Raw genomic sequence first — 20,151 nt, forward strand, 5'->3', positions numbered from 1 at the left:
AATTTCACCCCAAATCATAGCCCTAGAATCAGAACCAGCTGCTACTGCTCGTCAAACCCTAGATTCAGCCTGCTCTCACTCATCCATGAGGGTCTCAAGTATGAGAGGCATGAAACCCTAATTTCTCGATGTAGATTGGGGGAGAGAATTTCAGGATTTTGCAAGTAACAGTACATTTTGAGAATTTTTTTAACCGTGAGAGTTATTAAGGAAGAAGGGTATTATCGTCTTTATAGATAAAATTTAACACCGTTAAGCTAATCACACGACAAATGGCTGATTTCGTTTCGTTTTGAATCTTGCCGTATTATTTAAGTGTTTTATGGGGAAAACAATAAGATAAATTAAGTGCAATTTAGCCTTCCAAAAATCCATCATTAAATCCTGGGTCGGATTCGGCCCAACACAAGTTACACACCCCTCGGACACCCCTAATTAATAAATGGAAACAAAGTTCGAATCGCCGTGGCAGTTAGTGCATCTCCTAATTAGACCTGCACCCCTAAAAAAAAAGGTACTTTATTAGAGCTGCAGCACAGAGCCCAAACCCAAATAAAAACCCTTAATTCCTTCCCCCTTTTGATCGATTTAATTCGATCCCCTGTGAATTCCTTGCCCTAATTTTGAAACGAAGACCAAGGGGATGGCGGGGATCGAATTGATCAGCGGGCTTCTTGAAAAGTCCAAGGAGCTCGATCAGCTGAGGCAAAAGCTCGAGGAGCTGCTGCAAGAGATCAACAAGATCCACAAGAAGCTGCAATCTGGTGAGAGATCAGAGATTCGCTTCATGTTTTGCGTTCCGTTCAAAATCAAAATTTGTGCTAATTTATGTACTTAAAAGTTCAAATTTTGGGGTTAATTAACCTTGAATTAATGTAATTAATGTTAACGTTGAATTTTAAGCTTTAAGTATTAGTTATACTTCCTTTGATTGCTAAAATTTTTCATAGGTCAAAAAATGAACATGGTTTACTTATCAAGCTTCAGACACGTGACTATCTGATTTCCACATTGAAAGAGTTATTCACGATACATGAATGTGGATGTCATATTTGTATATATTTACATATATGAAATTTTGAACTAAGAACTTTGGGTATTTGATGCATCATTGTCCTCAATTTAAGTCGAGCTAGCTGTACTTGAAGCTAGGTTCTTTTGACACATTCAGGTGTTGAACCTACATCAACATTTGATTAATTAAGCTTGAATTACGCCTTAGAAGCCTAGCTTAGCTGCTTCGAATTTCTTGATGGGATTCATTGTCTAAGCACTAGTTTTTAGGGAAATAACTTGGGCAAGACGAAGACTTTCTTTAAGTTCTTGGGGAATGGGGCTTACCTTATTGGTCACTAACTTCAAGCTCATGCAATGAGGGGCAACCTTCAGAACCTTTGTGTCTAGAGAAGGACGACACACCGATTTTTCCTATTCTGTAGGAAATTGTATTTCTCATAGCGCATTCTTTTACTTCTTTTCTTTAATAATGGTATGCTTCTCTGATGTTTGTTCCCTGAAGGGGTTGTCTCTCAGATTTAGCACCTGTGGTGTTGCTTGGCAGTTGAGACATTTTTGCTAGTTATTAGCACAAGGCTGATCATACCTGTCCCTACCACAATCCTTGAATGTTTTGGTTGCTCGGTCTTCATAGGCTATTTTCAATTACATTCACATATTGTGCTATTGTTGGACTAATATTACTTTTTTATGTGCAAACTTAAGCCAACAATTGTTGTCAATTTGGGAACATGAAAGAGCCAGGAATTTTCTATGTTGCACTGAGCACATTGTTTTAAAAAGCAGCCTGGGCATCCCCTAGCTGGAAGGAGTACCCAGGCCTCACAATTAGTCTTGTGCACCTCCAGTTAAATGTTGTTGGGTGCCAAACTGGTTGTGGCCACTTAAATAGTGTGAACCGTGTCAAAAATGGGGTATGTGGTCCACTTAAGCAAAGTAATTGTGTCAAAGTCAGACATCTCAGTCCAAATTAGATAAAACATTAATCACATCAAAATCCGACATCCGAATCCAAACTAGATAAAACATTCATGATTCATGCTAGCTTTTCATATCTTCAAAAAACATTTCTTTTTTTGGCATTCCCTTGCCGCCTTGCTTTTTCGTCATTAGAGTCATTATTCTGGAGTTCCGACCAACATCATCGATGTTGCCTTCAGTCACTATCAAGACTTGCAAGTTGCAAGATGATTTGTCTTTAGGCCATTATTTACATTGTCTTGTTTACAATAATAATTGCAATTCATTTCCTTGATTATCTTCTTTTTCAGGCCCCAGGGCTCACATCGCGTGAACTGGCTCATGGGCTTGGGGTGTGACATACTTCCTCTTTCTCTTTCTTTTTCATCTTTTTTCCCCATCTCTCTGTCGCTTTTGTTCTTCTTCTTTGCCCTTGACTACACTACTACATTTAAAGTGTATATAAAAGAACGCTTAGGCACCAAGTCTGCCATCACTTTCTATAATATTTGGCTGGCATAAATCAAACTCCTCACTGCAATACTTAGATGCTGCTGTGCTAATCTCCCTCGAGCTCCCTTGTAAGGATTAGGCTATAGCCTCACCTGCTTTTTAGTTTTCTTGAGCTATCACTTCTTAGCGCTGCAGTAGCCCTACCAAGTGATCTTCATGCTGTTGCATCACGTATTGGTTCTGTATGCCATCATGCCTCATCTTTGAGTTCAAGTGTCGCAAACAACTATTAGGATACCTATGAAATTGACTTAATGCATCTATCATGTCAAAACTCCTGGATTCTAGCCTTCTAGACCTTAACTCTCTAACCTATCTTATTGTCAGTTTGTTTAAAATTTTCAGGCTGTTTCCTTATCCATGAAACTAATCTTGAGGTACCTTCTTTAAAAAAAGGATTCCAATCTTCTAGTTTAGGATTTTTAGCTTTTTTCAAATTTGGCTATAAACTATTAATGGTGTAAGTTGTTGTTTGGATAATATATTTAAATTCTGCAAAAAACTCCTTCATCCACATTATTTGTGTTCGGAGTGTGGAAAGTTGTTTCTAACCCTTCAGAACATGACATACATACTCCTTTTCCTACTCAGACGATTTAAACTTATCCACGAGATGAACCCTCGTGTTCTTTTTGAAGACTTGTCGGTTGCCCTTTTTCTAGCTCCCTGTAGTTGAAGACCTCAGAATATGCCACGGCTCATACATTGAATCATATCTTTGAAGTGATAGTAAAAACTGCCACGGTCATATTTCTTTCACATCATGCAAAGGGTTAATGGTGCTTGTTCAAACTATAGATGTGTGAGTTCATTCTGTCCACTAATGGAAGTAGTCTAATTGAGAAAGTAAATCAAAAACTACGAAGCAAAAGATAGTATGGGTGTATGCCGTAATATAATCATTACGAAATCGGGACTACAAACAGAGCCTTTATTCTTACATAAGCGAACATTCTATTTAAGGATGGCTACTGTCATGCATTCTTAAACATGAAACTTTGAGGACTTTCTAGTTTTTTCCAAACAAAGGTGGTGTTGTTTTCAGGCTAGTGTCTATTTAAAATAACTGAAATTCTTCATGGATTCTTTGTGCTTCATAGTAACCCCATTTTTATGAAAAACGCTGGATAATGATGGTTATGATGATTTGGATTGATATTGTTTTCTTTGCGAGTCTGCATGTCCGACTATGACTAATAAGATATGATACAAGTACTTTAGGAAGTCCTTACCAAGAGGAGTTATGTGTTAAGAGTAAATATTGGATAATTTGGTCTTTGCTTGTCAGGGAAAGCATTTTCTCACACAATAGGTACATACCTCTAGTTCTACATACGATTGGCGTACATTCTACTGAAATATGCCTTTTACCTTTTTAAATAACTGCACCTTTAATATTTACTTTTCGAAAACTTCTGCTTAAACCATTTTGGTGAAGGAAAATCCTTCCTAATTTTATCTTATTTTGTTTACTTCATAAATTTATTATATTTTCTGCCATTAATTTACTCCAGCTCCGGAGATAGTTGAGAAATCAGGGGATTCGACATTGAAACATCTTCGACAATTATACAGTCAAGCAAAAGATTTCTCTGATAAGGAAGCAGGGTATGCTTTTACAGTACTGTTCTGTAGCTTTTCTCATCTTGGCTGATGTTAATTAAATTTGTTAGAGATCTTTCATAACCTCATCTTTCTTAGTAAAGATATCCAATTCTGTTCATTGAATTTGGTAATACGGATAAAATAAACCTAGCCTGGTCAAGCCTATTTCAACAATGTTATCATACTATGACTAAATAAGTGCTAAAATAATTACATAAATTATGTTGAGATTGTGACATTTTAATAGTTTTACCTTATATAATATGTATTTGTTGACATTCAATTTCTCCGTCAACTTTTCTGCATGATTCATAAGTCTCTCTCTCCATTTTGGAAGTTAAATTCCACCTTTATTCGTATCAACTTTGCGATGAAAGACTATACTTAATGATAATTAAGGATTTTCCCCCTCTTGAGATATACACCTCAGTAGCTGCAACATGATGCCATTTTTGAGGTCAATGTTTTTTGTCCTAATTATTTATAATTATATTGCTGTGCAACAATCAAAGTCCACTGGTTATGACAAACAGTAAAATTACTCATGTTGTCTGGTTCCGAATTTGCTTAATAGAATAAAATTAAGTTCACATCAAACTGAACCAGGCAAAGAGAATCCGTAATAACAGAAACTTTTGATTCTTTTGAGTATGAAGATGTTTACGATAGCATCAACTTCCGTCACGTGTATAAAATGCTACACAAAGATTATTTCAATAAACCTTCCAAAATTGGCATCCTATACCATGTCTGACGTGACATGCTTGTCCTTCATTTACGAAACTTACAATTTAATCCTAGATCTGTTGTAATTCTTAAATTGGCATACTATGCCATGTTGGTGGTTGTTATTCATATATGATGAGGTATGTTTCATCTTCTTTTTGCGACATGGGTATTTTTTATAACAGTTTACTCTTTAAGGTATCTTCCTATATATGAATAACAACCTCCCTCTATCCCTCTCTTCTACTTAGCAGCCAAATAAAGTACCACTTTAACACAAGTACGCTCACGCTAGTATCTTCCTATATATGAATAACAACCTCCCTGGAGAGACAGTTGAGCTAGGTTACAATTAGTCAATTAATGTATCCATAATGCGGATTAGTGTATCCATAATGCGGATAGTATCAATCCAAATTTAAAATGTGAGAAATCTACTACACAATTGAAAATCTGTACTATTAGACATGATCTACTACACAATCTATTTATAGCATCTTACATATTAGATTCTGCATAATGCTTTGATATCTGACATTCTGACCTTTATAATTATCCTTTTTCTTGACAAGGCCATTAATCACTCTGTAAGCTCTTGATTTTTTTTATTTGTTTGAATTTGGCAACAAATATTTATCATGCTGCTGATTAACTTGTCCAAGAAATTAACTGTTTTGAGTTCTGAGGTCCATCTGCGTGGCAAAGATTTTATTCTAATAGTTTTAAATTCAATCGTGTAATATTCCTTCACTCTGAAATTACACTATGATTTTCAGGGTTTCACAAGACTTGGTGATTCAGTTGGATGCTTTATTACAATCTGGGGTTTCAGCAGCACAACGGAAAAAAATAGGTCTGCTGCTGTGTGTAAAACCCATGTTTGTTCGCTTAAAATTCAGTATGACATGATTTTTGACTGATGGCAATAGATCTAGACGTGTAGTTTTATCACCTTAATGACGGATGTCACTTCAATGAGTACTCAATCATTATTTCTGAGCTGTTATGTGCAGCGTCAGGTTCAATGAAGTTTTGGATGTTGAACCTTTTGGTCTCATGAAACTTTTAAGGAAATGGACTCCTGAATATGCTGTAGAAACTAGAAAGTAGTTTTTCTTATTCCAAGAAATTGATTGCTTTACCCGAGAATAGAAATTGATTGCTTTACCCAGGAATCAAGAATCCTAGGATGAAATACAAACCTGCAATGCAAGCGCCACTACATGGTTAGGAACTCATGATATCTCTTTTTCCTTTGGCTAGAGTTGCAAAGAGCAAATCTTCATCCTTCTATTGATGGACTTAGTTATTCTTGATGATTCTTTTGAATTAGGTTATTCTTGATAATTCTTTTGAATTAGTTATTCTTGATAATTCTTTTGAATTAGTTATTCTTGATAATTCTTTTGAATTAGTTATTCTTGATAATTCTTTTGAATTAGTTATTCTTGATAATTCTTTTGAATTAGTTATTCTTGATAATTCTTTTGAATTAGTTATTCTTGATAATTCTTTTGAATTAGTTATTCTTGATAATTCTTTTGATTTTAATCCAGTTCATAGAGTTGTATTTGACAATTTTTGTGGGATTGGGCTGTGATTCAGTTTCTTTTTTCCCTCTAAATTTATTTATCTACTTACTATATTGATATTAAGTATATTCTAAGAGGAAATATGATGCAAGTTGTGGTCTACTAATGATTTGGATCTTATGCACAAGGTGTATTTGAGCTACTTCATAGTTTCAGAGGTTATTCATATCCATTTTATCTTGAGGCAAATTGTTAAAAGTAACGAGACAAGACTAATTTTCACTTTATGTAACTACTTATACAAGTCAGAACCAGTTGCAATGCAGGGATACCAGTATAGGTTCTGGTTTTAGTTTCTTTCTTGATGTCACTGATACTTGCAGTAATGTTGAGCTTCTTGTCTAGGGTGAATATACCCAAAAACTGTATGTATTGCTTTCATTGCTGGTCAATTTAAACTACTGCAGTGTCGCTAGTCAATTTAGACAGTACCAAAGTTTTTCAATGGTTAATACAATTAAAACGGTGGGAAGTGCAAAGAGGAAATGATATGCTTGATTGTGATATATGACCTTTTGTGCCTTTTATGTACTTTAAGATGAAAAGCTAGATGTTTATTTGTTAATAAATGTAGTGTGCTTGTGTGTGCACACACATATGATGAGTAAAAGCTATAGAATAAACTTAAGTGGATAGGAGCTCTAGTCCACCAACTTTTTTATTCCTTGATTTTTGCTTTGAGATTCATGCTACACATCAAGGATATCTTTGAGACGTGTGTCGATGTGTATCACATGCTAGCATGAATCTCAAAGCAAAATCAGAGGCTAAAAATGTTGGTGGATAAAAGGTTCTATCCACGTAAGTTTACAAGAGCTCTACTCTCTCTCTTTATGTATGTATGTTGTTGTGTGCGTGCGTGCGTGGATGTATGTGTGCGTGCATGCATGTATGTATGCATGCATGGTTTGATGATTATGGGGTGGCGGCTCATTTAGGATAACAGTGGTGAGGCCCACACCTTTTGATGTGACAAGTAAGGCGGGCCACATGACTATTTCTTGGTAGCTCATTTCATAATGAATTGCCACCTCATACCCATTATTTCCATATATACACATACATACTAGATAGGATGCACATGTATTGCACGTGGTTAAATATATTAGTGTTTCTTTTGGATTTTATTTCTTTACTATAATTCAGTTGCAAAATAATTTATGGCTACCATAAAATATATTGCACTAAATAATTTTAATTATTTTAAACCTCCACCTAATGATGATAGCAAAGATTCTTTCTTGCTATACCCGTATACTTCAGCGTTTTGTAGACATATATCAAACTTGCAACAACACCAATAGTAGAAATATTTCTAAAATATCACATTATGTATTACATTACAATGTTAGAACTTTGATTTATAACAACTACACCTATAGGTGATAAGTTTGCCATGTGCATCAAAGGTGCAACCTTCTCCTCAAACTCCACAAGTTGTTCCTTAGCATCTCTCAGCAACTCCTTCGCAAATCCCTTGACTTCTCTAACTCCAAAAGCTTCAGGATATATCATTTGATCCCTCACTAAGTTCTGCATTATTGAAGAAATCTAAAATATAATTGGAGAAGTTAAGATGAACTCACTGAGTGATTACGAATGAAAACAATCGTAGCTGGTTCTTTGATTCGATATGAGCTATAATAAGTAATAACAACTAAGTAGGAGGCGATACATGAGAAAATGATAATAAAATCATATGAGATTAACACTAACTATTAATGTTTATATTTTTAACACAATGATGAGTTTTCACTCTTGTAATGTGAAAGTGGTGTAAGTGGAGTAGTGTAGTTATCACTACTCTTAGTGCTAATGCATAATTAGGAAAACCAAGCTTTCCTACCAACTTTATATTATTCTTTCTTATCAACTAAACCATAACAATAATTATCTCTTAAAAACATTAAGATGAATGAAATTAAGATTTATGAATGCTTAACCAACACAACAAAGAATAAATAGAACTATAGAATAAGCCTCGTGAACAAGTAATAAATGCCTTTTAGCTACTTTCATTGAATATAGCAAATTAAACTCGACAAAACTAGATTATCATGAAAGCAATGTGTCTAAGAGGATCTAGTTAACAAAATGCTACAAACATCTTGATTTGTCAAGAATAGTTAGGGTTAATTTCGTTCATAGAAAGTTTTTCCAAAACTCCCGCGTAAAGTCCCTTTCAAATTTTATAATGAAGTAAAATCAAGAGAACGGAAAAAAACAATGTCGAATCAATACCCAATCAGTAAAAAATTTCTACAAAAGCTTTATAGAAATCCTAAATCCACATCTTAGATTGAATATCTAACCATAAACTCTAAGAAAAAACTTTCAAGTTTGACAAGGATATAAAATCAAGAGAACGGGAAAAACACTGTTGAATCAATACCCAATCAGTAAAACAAATTCTACAAAAGCTTTATAGAAATCCTAAATCCACGTCTTAGATTGAATATGTAACCATAAGCTCTAAGAAAACCCTAAACCAACAAGTCCCCTCACAATTTTTTTAAGAATAGAGCACCCAAAACAGATCAAGATCTAAGAAGAAGTAAAAAAGAAAATGAAGCACAAAACATAGATTCATTTACTGCAGTGACAACCAAAAACCTGAAACCTAGGAGAGAAATAAGCCGCTGCAAAAAAGTGGAGAAACGCTTTTGATTCCAAAGAAATAAATGTTTTTTTTTTGGGGGGGTATTTAAAATTAGAATATTTAATCAATGGTAAACATTAGTTGTGGGTATATAGTAGTGTATAGATTAGGGTGAGAATATAGTTATTAAGAATAAATGCGATTAATTTCATCCATAGAAAGTTTTCCCAAGACTCCCACTTTTAAAGGGAGTATATGTATGTATATATGTATGTGTGTATCACTGTTTTAAAAAGCCTCCACCTGGTCCGTCTAGACGTACGCCTAGGCTTAGGCGGTACATTTGGCCACCTAACTAGTGCCTAGCGCCTAGGTGGTACCTAAGCTGTCCACCTAGGTTTTGGGAGTGTTTAGGGGGCATTGTCTACTTATGTAGACTGCACCCTTTAGGCATTGATCGTGATTTTCTGTGTTACAACATCCACATCCCCCAACCTCCTTCAAACTCCTTTAACCTCCAAATATGAACACCTCCACTATCTCCTCCGACCTTCAGCAAAACTTCCTTGACAACCACTTAAATGAAAAAATAAATCCGCCTAGACACCAACCCGGCACCTAAGCTTTCTGTAACATTAATATTTACTATAAATTATTATAATTAAAAAATAAAAAAGAAAATCTCCTAGGCTCTAGGTGACGGGTCCAATGCCTTAGCCTCATGGCGCTTTCTATAACCTTGTTAGTTATTATTTTGGTTATTTAGCATTTAGGTATGCATGGTTTATTATGGATCTAGGATTGCTATCTTTTTTTTTGTAAATTTATATGAATTTAATACATATTTTTATAAATTATTATAATTAAATAATTTAAAAAATAAACAAACGCCTAGGCGTTGCCTAAGCGTACGCTTAGGCTTCTAGGTGCTGGCTCAAACGCCTAGTCCGCCTAGCACCTTCTGTAATATTGGTGTGTATATGGTTGTGGAAAATGCATAAAAGCAAAAGTTTCCATCTTCTTTTCATAATCTATGGATCATATGTAATTTTATTAACTTAGTTAAACAATGGTCTTCTCATCATATAATCTTTTAAAATAGCTGTATAAAGTTGTGGTTCTTGAGGGCTTTTGATCCATTCTGAAGTGGCTGTTTTTCAGGAAATTCTCTTGGTTCATAGAGAGCATATATTGTCACGGATGATTTTGAAAGATGCTCCTTGTTAAATATTTAGTTAACACTTGAGTAATTTGACTTTCTACTCTATGTAATTATTGACACATGTTTTCTCTGTTGTTATTGGTATTATTGCAGAAGTTAGCGAGCAGAAAAAGAAGAGGTTGAAGTCAGATGCAGATATTCCTAGATTTCCCCCTTCTGCATCTATAAGAAGCCAACTTGAACAACTTGCTAGTCTGAAGGGAGAGCAGGTGTCACAACTGAATATTTAGTTTTAGAGATTTGTTTTTATCTGAGATGCTCCGAATTTATACACTAGTCCAAACAATTGATGAATCCAAAGTTTCAGTAACTCGAAGAACATATCTTTCTCCATGTCCATATTTAACAACATAAGGGTTAACTTATTAGTAAAGATATTATAATATGAACAAACCATTAATGTTTGCATTCATATTTGATATGCGTCACAGATTGGTCCTGTAGCCTTGATGGTGAACATGACACTTCAGCACAAATGACCTCTCCTTTGACTTTCTTCTGCTTGCAGCACAGTATGACTTCCTTTCATACAAGAAATATCCACACTATATTAGGTCTGCTCTCAAAATTGTCATGTTCCCGCCCTAAATAAAAGTGAGATGGACATGTAATAATCATGAGCATTTATCAACCAGTCCACAAATTATCTGCAGATTTCTTAGATTTACCTCTAGTAGACAAAATGTGAGATATTATCTAAACTTAATTTCTGTACAAGTCAATACTTCATAGCATTTTTCAGTATAGTCCTTGGGCATTAATGAAAATAAATAGATAGTTTATCAAGTATGTAATATAATAAGGAATTGCACGTGAAGTGTGGGACACATGTTCAAGAAAGTGTATGGCGGTGTTTTCAATCAGAACATGTATTATATAATTTATGACAGGTCTGGATAAGAGTCTGCATATGTCGAAGGAGTGTCCATGGGAATTGCAGTGTCCAGTACGGTGTCGGAAGAGTGTCCTGTATGGGTACAACCTCATGATAGAAACACCCATGCTACATAGCATAAGAGTATTAATTAATACAACTTTCTGGTTCATAATGGACTAGTAAGATTTTTTAAGGCGAGACTGAGGAGCCAAAGATTATCTTGAGTTTCCATGTTCAATAGGTTTACAGCTTGCATGGTGGCATTCGTGAGAAGCCGATGTGAGCACTTTTGATAAAGAACTCTTTCTAGGTTCTTGAGGTTTCATTTTTTTCCTCTGAATAGTCTCATATTGGTATATTGAAATAGAATGTGGTTCTTTTGCAAAACGAAGGAAATGAATGATACTCGCAACTGATTATTGTGATAATTTAACGTCTTATCATTTTTCAGGTGGCAGCTAGGGTCACAGATGATGATGCTGAAAAAGATGAATGGTTTGTTGTAAAAGTTATTCATTTTGACAAGGATGCAAAAGAGTAAGGCTTTCTGTCGAATTATTGTCATCTTTTTTTTCGGTGCTGTTATAATTTTTTCCCGAATGCTCAGTGACAACACTCCCACTCTAGTATAGTAATATTTTTTTATAAATAGTAGTGGACATGGTTTCTTAAACAGAGCAAACTTATCCAATTTGTATTACCTTTGGTACACTTTATCTTCCTTTCAGATTTCCATTTGCTGAATAGTTGATGATGTAGTATGTCCTTATGTGTAAATCACCCCTTTAAAAGTTTGAGAAGATACTCTTTAGTTGGGATTTGACCATGATCCCTTCCAATTAGGTTTCATGAGTTGAACTGGTGTAGGCAATTGACAAGCTGTTTTACAAAGATTAAAAGATAGTATAACACAAGGTTTAAAATTTTGCTACCTCTTTGCAAGTATGATGTAGGTTTTACATTAAACTGGTGCAAACAAATTGTGCATGCAACCTCCAGTGGATAACATCTTCTGTTAAGACTTAAATAGTGTTACACAAACAAATTGTTCATGCAACCTCCAATGGATAACATCTTCTGTTAAGACTTAATTAAATCTTGTATGACCAGAGTCTGAAACGTGTGGTCTGAAAACCATACTTTTGACAATTAAAACATTTATTATTCATTTCAGGGTTCAACAATCGCTCTTTGCTATCAGCTGGTTAATAAAATATCCAATTAAGAAAATTATTCCAATCGATCCGAAGACTTAAACAAATTGAACACGATAAACAAAAGGTTTAAGTTTGAGGACTCCTAATTGGTGTTCCATAAGCAAACAAGAACAAGATTTAGAATATGAACAAATAGAAGACAGATTTTAGTTCTACCTCATTTGCTTGCCCTTTCTCTTTTTTATTGTGGTTACATTGTTTAGTTCTGAACATTAACAGTATATTGGTTCTCACAGAACATATATAAAGAAAGATGTAATTGTTTTCAGCAATTATTACCTAAAGTAATATTGTGCATGTTTGAGGTTAAAGCACCCTATCTGATTTCACTTTTGCAGATTTGAAGTGCTTGATGAGGAGCCAGGCGATGATGAAGAAAGCATTCAGAGGTAGCTCCTGTGTGGAAATAACATTTTTTAGAAGAATAATTTTACTTTGTTATATATGGTCATCAAAATTGGTAAGATATACATGATCAATTTTACTTGAGTTTTTCGGAAGTTGAAAGATAACATTTCAGAAGTTGAAAAATAACATTTCACCCTTCCATGACCTGAGAAGGCACATGCATCCACATGCATTTTAGGCTCATATTTCTGAAAGAGTCCTATTTTCATCTTACTCCACATGATTTCTGCTGTGTTGATGATTTCAGTGCATGCTTGCATCTATATGAGATAAAGATCATTCTCCAAATTTTGCACGTATACCGGTATACATAGATATATTAATTGGTAAAAATGCATGCATTTGGAGGTAATTGCGGAAACATCTTCTTGGGGTCCGTGCACAAAGAACTATAGTATAATGTTGTTATAAATTCATTGCAAGGGGGCACACGTGCATTGAGGAAGATGTGACCCATGAAAAAAGTTCCATTCCTGCCTATGCCCTTGCGTCAAGGCAGTGCGATAATGTTGTTTCAATGACAAGCGGTTATCTAATTGATAGTTATCACATTAAGACTTAAGGACTGTACTTTAATGAAATCTCTGGTTTTCTTTTTATTCCCTGGTGATGTTTATGCTTCATTCTTCTAATTTTCAGAAAGTACAAGCTGCCCATGTCTCGAATTATACCATTTCCAAGAAAAGGGGAACCGTCTAGTGCGCCCGATTTCCCTCCGGGGAAGCATGTTTTAGCAGTTTATCCTGGAACAACAGCTTTGTATAAAGCAACAGTAGCCAATCATCGCAAGGTAATGTTGTATTTTTGGGAACAAGTATTCTATGATGGCAACAACTATATTTATGCCATTTTCCACTGAGACATGGGGGCTGTATTGGGGGTTCAGATCCTAGGCTAACAACCTTCATTCATAAGGAAAGTGAACATCTTGGATTCACAACAGGGAATTAACTGCGGAGTAAGCTTCACCAGGAGTAGATTGAGATGATTATAAACTTGAGTTATGAGCTTAACATTAATACTCCACTGGTGAACTAGTATTGCATAACAATGGTGGTACTAGATCTTTGCCATGTTTCATGCACATTTAGTTATTTACTAAATCTAAAACATTAGTCTAATTATAGGCCTGCCTATTTATCCATATTTATCGTATAGTATCAGTTATTAACCTAACCTGGAACATTGTGAGTATAATCTCAATATTAGTTGAAATATGATTAACACAAATCCCCCCCCCCCAACCGATACCAATATTTTATTTAGTTAATTTGAATGTCCACGATATTTAGATTTCATTAGGTCATTGTGGGCCCATCAAATTACCTAGGATCCTTCTAGAACTTGGATGGTTTTGTATAGAGAGGATGGTACCTTAAACTGTAGACTATTGGGATTAATCTCAGGGAGATTTCTGAGCTTTGTACGGAGGCATTTCCTCTTCCTTTTAATGGAGGTCCTCGTGATGGCCAGCATCAGAGACCTTTTTCTGTTATATTAGCAGAAGCTTGAAACATCATTGCATCTGCTGCTACCTACACAGCTCTGTTGTTTTGTCTTCAGTTCACTAACATCTTGTTAAGGAAATTATTACAAAAGAAACTAAAGTCCTTAGCACATACCTGAGCTTTCCTACTAATTTGTCTTAAGATTTTTTTTCCCTTTTCCTTTTCCATCTCATGCCATCCTTTGACGGTGAATATTCCTACCTGACAAGCATTGATTTTATCTTTCAATTTGTTGTGTTCATTTGTTCAGATGTTTTGCTTGGATGTTTTCCACAGCATTTGCTTCATTCAATAAAATTCTGGTGAACTCTGAAAAAGAGTTTTTTTTTTTTTGGCGGGGAGGGGGTTCAGTAGGAACCATTTATGACAGATATAAAAGATCAACTTACACTGATCGATATGAAGAAGACAAATTTCTTTTCTTTCTCTTTCGCATCACTGCTGTCATTATTGACCCCATCTTAATTGCAACACATGCAGACTCAATTTTTTATGCTTGGTTTTTGTTGCTTAGATGCTATTTAAGCATGAATCTGTTGTCTAAATTTTCTAATATGGCTTCCACTTTTCATTCTTCTGGAGTGAAATTACCCTGTGATCCTGTGTCTAATATTTTAAGTATCACTTTCTCCTAAGAGAATTACTTAATGTAGTACACTTTTATTATGTATGTAGGTTCTGTACCTTTTTTGCATTAATAATGGATACCTAACTAAGCTTCTCTTTTTATGTGGTGGTGCTGGCTTGCAAATAATTTGCAAATTTGCAGAGGAAGGCTGATGAGTAAGTTATCTAACCTTGACAGAATGAGCTCTTTTTTCCCCCTTGTCACCTATGGAAGCGTTCAGTATTTTGTTGCGCACATATAAGGCCTTCTCTTTTCTCCAATATAACATGATAGTGTGCAGTATATGTACACACAAGGTCTTTTCATAGCATGGTTCATCTCAAAGTTAAACTCCTTAGGCGTTCTCTTATAATAACTGGTTATATTGCCTCAATAATTACTGGTTCACATAATTTAGTTTTAGGTTGTTTCTTCTTTTGTCCCATGTCACATGGTTGTTTGTTTGTTTCTTCGTGTATGTATGTGCATGAGACATTAAGGATCTATTTGTTACTCTGTATATATGTGTGTGTATGTGTGTGTGTACACACACACACATATCGTGCGCGCGCGCGCGCGCACACACACACACACACACACACACACACACATATATATATATATATATATATATATATATATATATATTTGTGCCACATCATTGTCAAGGAGGGAAATCCCCTCCTTGACAATGATACTCATTAATCTCATATACACACACACACACACTAGTGTGCACCACGTGCAAAGCACAATCCCTTGTTTTTTTTAAGCATCGCATTTTGAACTTGCTTTCCTATAAGTTTTAACACATTTGCTTCAATTATTGTACGCTTAAAATTAGAAATCATATCTACTCCTATATACTTAAAGAATGATCTAAGTTTTAATACATTTGATTTAGAAATCATATACATTCCTCTACACTTGAAGGAGAATCTACGGTTTAATACATTTAATTTGCTTTATTGTTTATAACACAGTAAATTACTGTAGAATGAATAGTTTCTTCAACCGCTCAGATCTGATTTACTATTTATATTACAGTAAATCACTGTTGTATGAACAGTAACTTCGAGTGAGGAGGGTAGGCTTGTATGATGTTTATGCTACAGTAATTCACTGTAGCATGAGTAGTGTTTTTTTGGATCCTCCAATAAGTATATAGGCTAGGGGGAGAAGCATATTTTTTTTTCTGCTACAGTAATCCCGATTTAACTGTTACGTTTTTAATTGCTACAGTACCCCCTCCTGTTATAGTACCTCGTGTGCTACAGTAATTTTTTTAAAAAATCTGCTTTGTTCATTTCATTTTTGCTGCAATAATAATAATACAGTAAATGTTACTGTAGTATTTACTGTAGTATGAATAGTGAATCTTGGTTTCACCCATTTATATAGAAGAGTTGATATATATAAGGGATAATAACATAACATAGTATCAAGAGTCTTAGAAACAGGGGCAACATGTTGCTAAATAACCATGCAGTTAAAAACACGTCATCAAAAAAATTCGTTCTTTAATTCTCTTTTCCATTGCAAAATTTTACTACGCTGTAAACCTAATTTCTAGCTAAATCCAGACAGTGAGATGCATATTCTATCTTGTTCTTGTTTTGTCAGTTATGTGCTCGAGTTTGATGACGACGAAGAAGATGGATCCTTGCCACAGAGAAATGTTCCATTCCACAAGGTGGTTCCACTTCCTGAGGGACATCGTCAATGAAATCTAGATCATCAGTTGCTCTTTGACTTTGTATTCTCAACTCGACGACTTCTTCACCTTGGCTTCATGTATCTATTATAATACTAAAATATGTATCTATTTCCGTTGCTGTTGTATATATGTGTATGTTGTAATGGTATTGAATGTATCTGCTTGCGCGCACAACCTAAACATTTAGTAGAAACAAGAGTGTAGTTTATATAGCATGAAGATTTTGCTCTTCGCACGTGCACCCTATTGAAAAATTGTAAAAACCTTGCTGTGAAATGCCTGTCCTCGTTCTTGCATACTTAACTTTTGCTTCTAACTATTTTGCTGGTTGCTTAAATTGGTGACTGCTTTGCTAGCGCATACTCAAAAAAAAAAAAAAGAGCAGCACTTATTTTTATCAACTAAAAATCAACCCATGACACTCAGTTCTAATCAGATCCTGGAGTCGCTGCCTGAAAAATCTCCATACAAACTACTACATCCTAGATGAGAATCTGTTTACCGAGGGAACTCAAATTTGGTGATCTCACAACCAAATTTGGTCAAAGCTTTGGTAAAGGATGTCTACTATTTTCCATATAATTGATAGAAAATTGAAATGTATACGAGTGAACGATAACAACTACTATCAGTTTGGCAATATTTCACTTCAGATAGCCACGCTCGGCCCACCGCTCACATTCTAGTGATGTACATAATGCCAGAATGAGTTGGGTGGAAATGTCAAGCTTTGTGATACTTTTCTTTTTGGATGTTCACTTCAGAGTTCAGTAAGTGGTTACCTGAACGCGTCAATGGAGCTAGTACAGTAGTTGGGCAAGCTTAATCACATGAATTAGAGCATTGCAAGAAGAATAGGATAGCAAATTGATGTATACTGGTTTTTTTTGGTCCTTACGTATGGGAATATGATGTCCATTGAACTGTCTAGTGATTCGTGCTTACTAATTAGTTGGTGCGTCAAAAGCAAATACACCAAATGATATACATCATGCTTCTTAGTCTCCACCAAAAACAATATTCAAGCCTATACATGCTTCCTTATTTCTCATTGAATTTTATTAAAAACGCAAAAATAACAATAGTTTTTGTGTAGAAATTGAAAATAAAATGCTATTGGAAATATTTATGCAAATAACATATTATTTTTACTTTTAAAAATGCAAAATTTCCTATCTCCTACATCTTCAATGATAGGGTTTGAGAGTCGTAACCTCCGTTGAACACACATAGTCATTACGCACGTTTTTTTCCAAAAAGTGCTCATGAAATAGTCGTTACGCGGAGTTCGTGCAGCCGTTACCCGTACATTTATCACGTGAAAAACATGTAAAATGAAGTTTGACTAAACAAAAAAACACGTGTGCGTGCGGCGTGGCGAGGCGTGCGTGCGTGTTATGCAAAACCCAAACAGTAAAAAGCCCAAAACACCCCTTCTTGGGGATCCTCAAAGCCCATACAGAGGACAAGCAATTTAAACCTTCAATTATTCATCTCACTAGGTAATGTGGGACTATTCATTGAAGGCAAAATTGTATTTTCTCCTCTACAAGGCCAACAGTCCACCCCCAAGGCAATATTTGATTGAAAACTCAAAATAAATAAATAAATCACAAAACAAATATAGGTTGGGCAACCTTTCGTATCGTGAATTCGGGAAATGTAGCTTTCGACTTTGAACCTTTCCTTAGTGAGTTCATCGCAACCTGAGGGACATAATGGACTAGGCCTTGAATTAGGCCCCTTGCACCAGGTATTGATGAAAACACATACAATATGCCTTCATCTATTGAGCAAAGTGTGTTAAGCGTTAAAGGTCATGCTCACAATAACCGACTCATGAGAATTTATAGGGGGTTAGCCCCCCCCCCCCTAATCGCGGTCATCACGGTTCCCCTCACGTATGTAAGTCCTCCAATGATACTACAGTTGGATATCATACCCTCCACAATACATGTGTTTAACTTATTAAGAGTAAAACTCAGTCTAATCAGTTGTATCATAAGAGCATCGTCACCATAGAGAAGGGAAAGCAACAAATGCTACTATAATGATATATGAATATATCTAGGTCGATGCTCCACACGAGTATCACTAGTCCATCTTATTTCTACCATATTGAGCCCACATTGGGACTGCATCTCCAAATAAAGGTTGGGTTCCCGTTGTCAGTGACCTCATCTATGGGTTTAACACCATCTTCCTCGATGAATCCAGAATCACACTCCTGGATAGACCCTTAGTCAAAGGGTCAGCAATATTCTTTTCAGACTTTACAAAGTCTAGAATCACAACTTTGCCTAGCAGGCGTTGTACAGATTTATATCTTATTTGAATATATATGTTAAGTTTTTTATGAACATACACTTGATTTAGAAGCTCTATAGTAGATCTAGAATCAGAGTGAATAGAAATTGGAGGAGAGGGTTTAGGGACCAAAGGAAGTTCAGAGAGTAGATCCTTTAATCATTCTGCTTCTGTACAAGTGGTATCAAGAGCAATCAATTCAGACTCCATGGTGCTCCTGACAATTACTGTTTACTTACAAGATTTCTAGGATACAGTTGCACCACAAAAAAGGAATACATATCTAAATGTAGACTTTATACTATTGGAGTCTGTGACCCAGTTGGCGTTACTATACTCTTCTATTGCATCAGGGTACCCAGTGTAAGTCAAGCAATAGTCAACTGTGTCTTTCAAGTATTTGAATACTCTAAGGCAATCTAGTGATCTATGCTAGGGTTGCTGGTTTACAGGCTCAGTCTCCCTATAACATAAGCTATATCCGGTCTAGTCCGGTTGGATTTGTACAAGAGAGATCCAATCAGCTGAGAATATTTCAGCTGGGAGACAGGTTCACCTTTATTATTCATCAAAGATATAGAAGAGTCATAAGGTGTAGAGACAGGTTTAGAGTTATGAAAATTAAATTTGATCAGCATTTTCTCAATACTATGAGAAAGACTCAGGGATATTTCTCTAGTGTCTTTAGTGATTTTCATTCTAAGTATTATGTCGGCAAGATCTAAGTCTTTTATGTTAAAGTTCTTAGAGAGATAATCATTAACCTTTAAGATTAATTAAAGAGTTATTCCAAAGATAAGGATATCATCAACATAGAGACAGAGGGTGACATGATCATTGTTTATCACTTTAGAATAGACACACTTATTGTGTTCATTCACAGTGAATCCATATTGTGCAATGACTCTGCCAAATTTCTAGTGTCATTGTTTAGGAGCTTGTTTTAGACCATACAGATATTTAACAAGTTTGCAGACTTTATTTTCCTGACCTTTGGTAATGAAGCCTTCAGGTTGGTTCATATAGATTTATTCATCTAAATCACCATTCAGAAAAACAGTCTTGATATCCATCTGATGTATGATCAGCTTATGGATAGCAGCAAAGGCTAATAATACTCGGATAGTTAAGATTCGCGCTATAGGAGAATATGTGTCGAAGTAATCGATGTCCTTTTGCTGAGTATAGCCTTTAGCTACTAATCTAGCTTTATATTTATCAATAGAACCATTAGTTTTAAGTTTCTTTTTAAATATCCACTTATAGCCATTAGGTT

The 20,151-nt window shown here is 35.2% G+C and overlaps 1 protein-coding gene across 1 annotated transcript; it reads left to right on the top strand.

Moving 5' to 3' along the window:
* LOC109839940 (SAGA-associated factor 29-like) lies at positions 474–16,799 on the top strand. The gene is made up of 9 exons (XM_020408403.1): positions 474–764; positions 4,005–4,098; positions 5,598–5,674; positions 10,328–10,443; positions 11,563–11,648; positions 12,667–12,717; positions 13,376–13,526; positions 15,014–15,027; positions 16,475–16,799. The coding sequence occupies exons 1-9, from the start codon at positions 644–646 to the stop codon at positions 16,575–16,577; spliced, it is 813 nt and encodes a 270-aa protein (XP_020263992.1). The 5' UTR covers positions 474–643; the 3' UTR covers positions 16,578–16,799.

This window comes from Asparagus officinalis, chromosome 5 (genome assembly GCF_001876935.1).
Source record: "Asparagus officinalis chromosome 5, Aspof.V1, whole genome shotgun sequence".
Classification (NCBI taxonomy): domain Eukaryota; kingdom Viridiplantae; phylum Streptophyta; class Magnoliopsida; order Asparagales; family Asparagaceae; genus Asparagus; species Asparagus officinalis.

What these genes read in the sequence shown, in the direction of transcription:
- LOC109839940 (XM_020408403.1), top strand. Translation starts at nt 644, where the DNA reads ATGGCGGGGATCGAATTGATCAGCGGGCTTCTTGAAAAGTCCAAGGAG. An exon ending in CCACAAGAAGCTGCAATCTG is followed by an intron (nt 765 to 4,004) that starts GTGAGAGATCAG and finishes AATTTACTCCAG; the next exon opens with CTCCGGAGATAGTTGAGAAA. An exon ending in CTAGTCTGAAGGGAGAGCAG is followed by an intron (nt 10,444 to 11,562) that starts GTGTCACAACTG and finishes ATCATTTTTCAG; the next exon opens with GTGGCAGCTAGGGTCACAGA.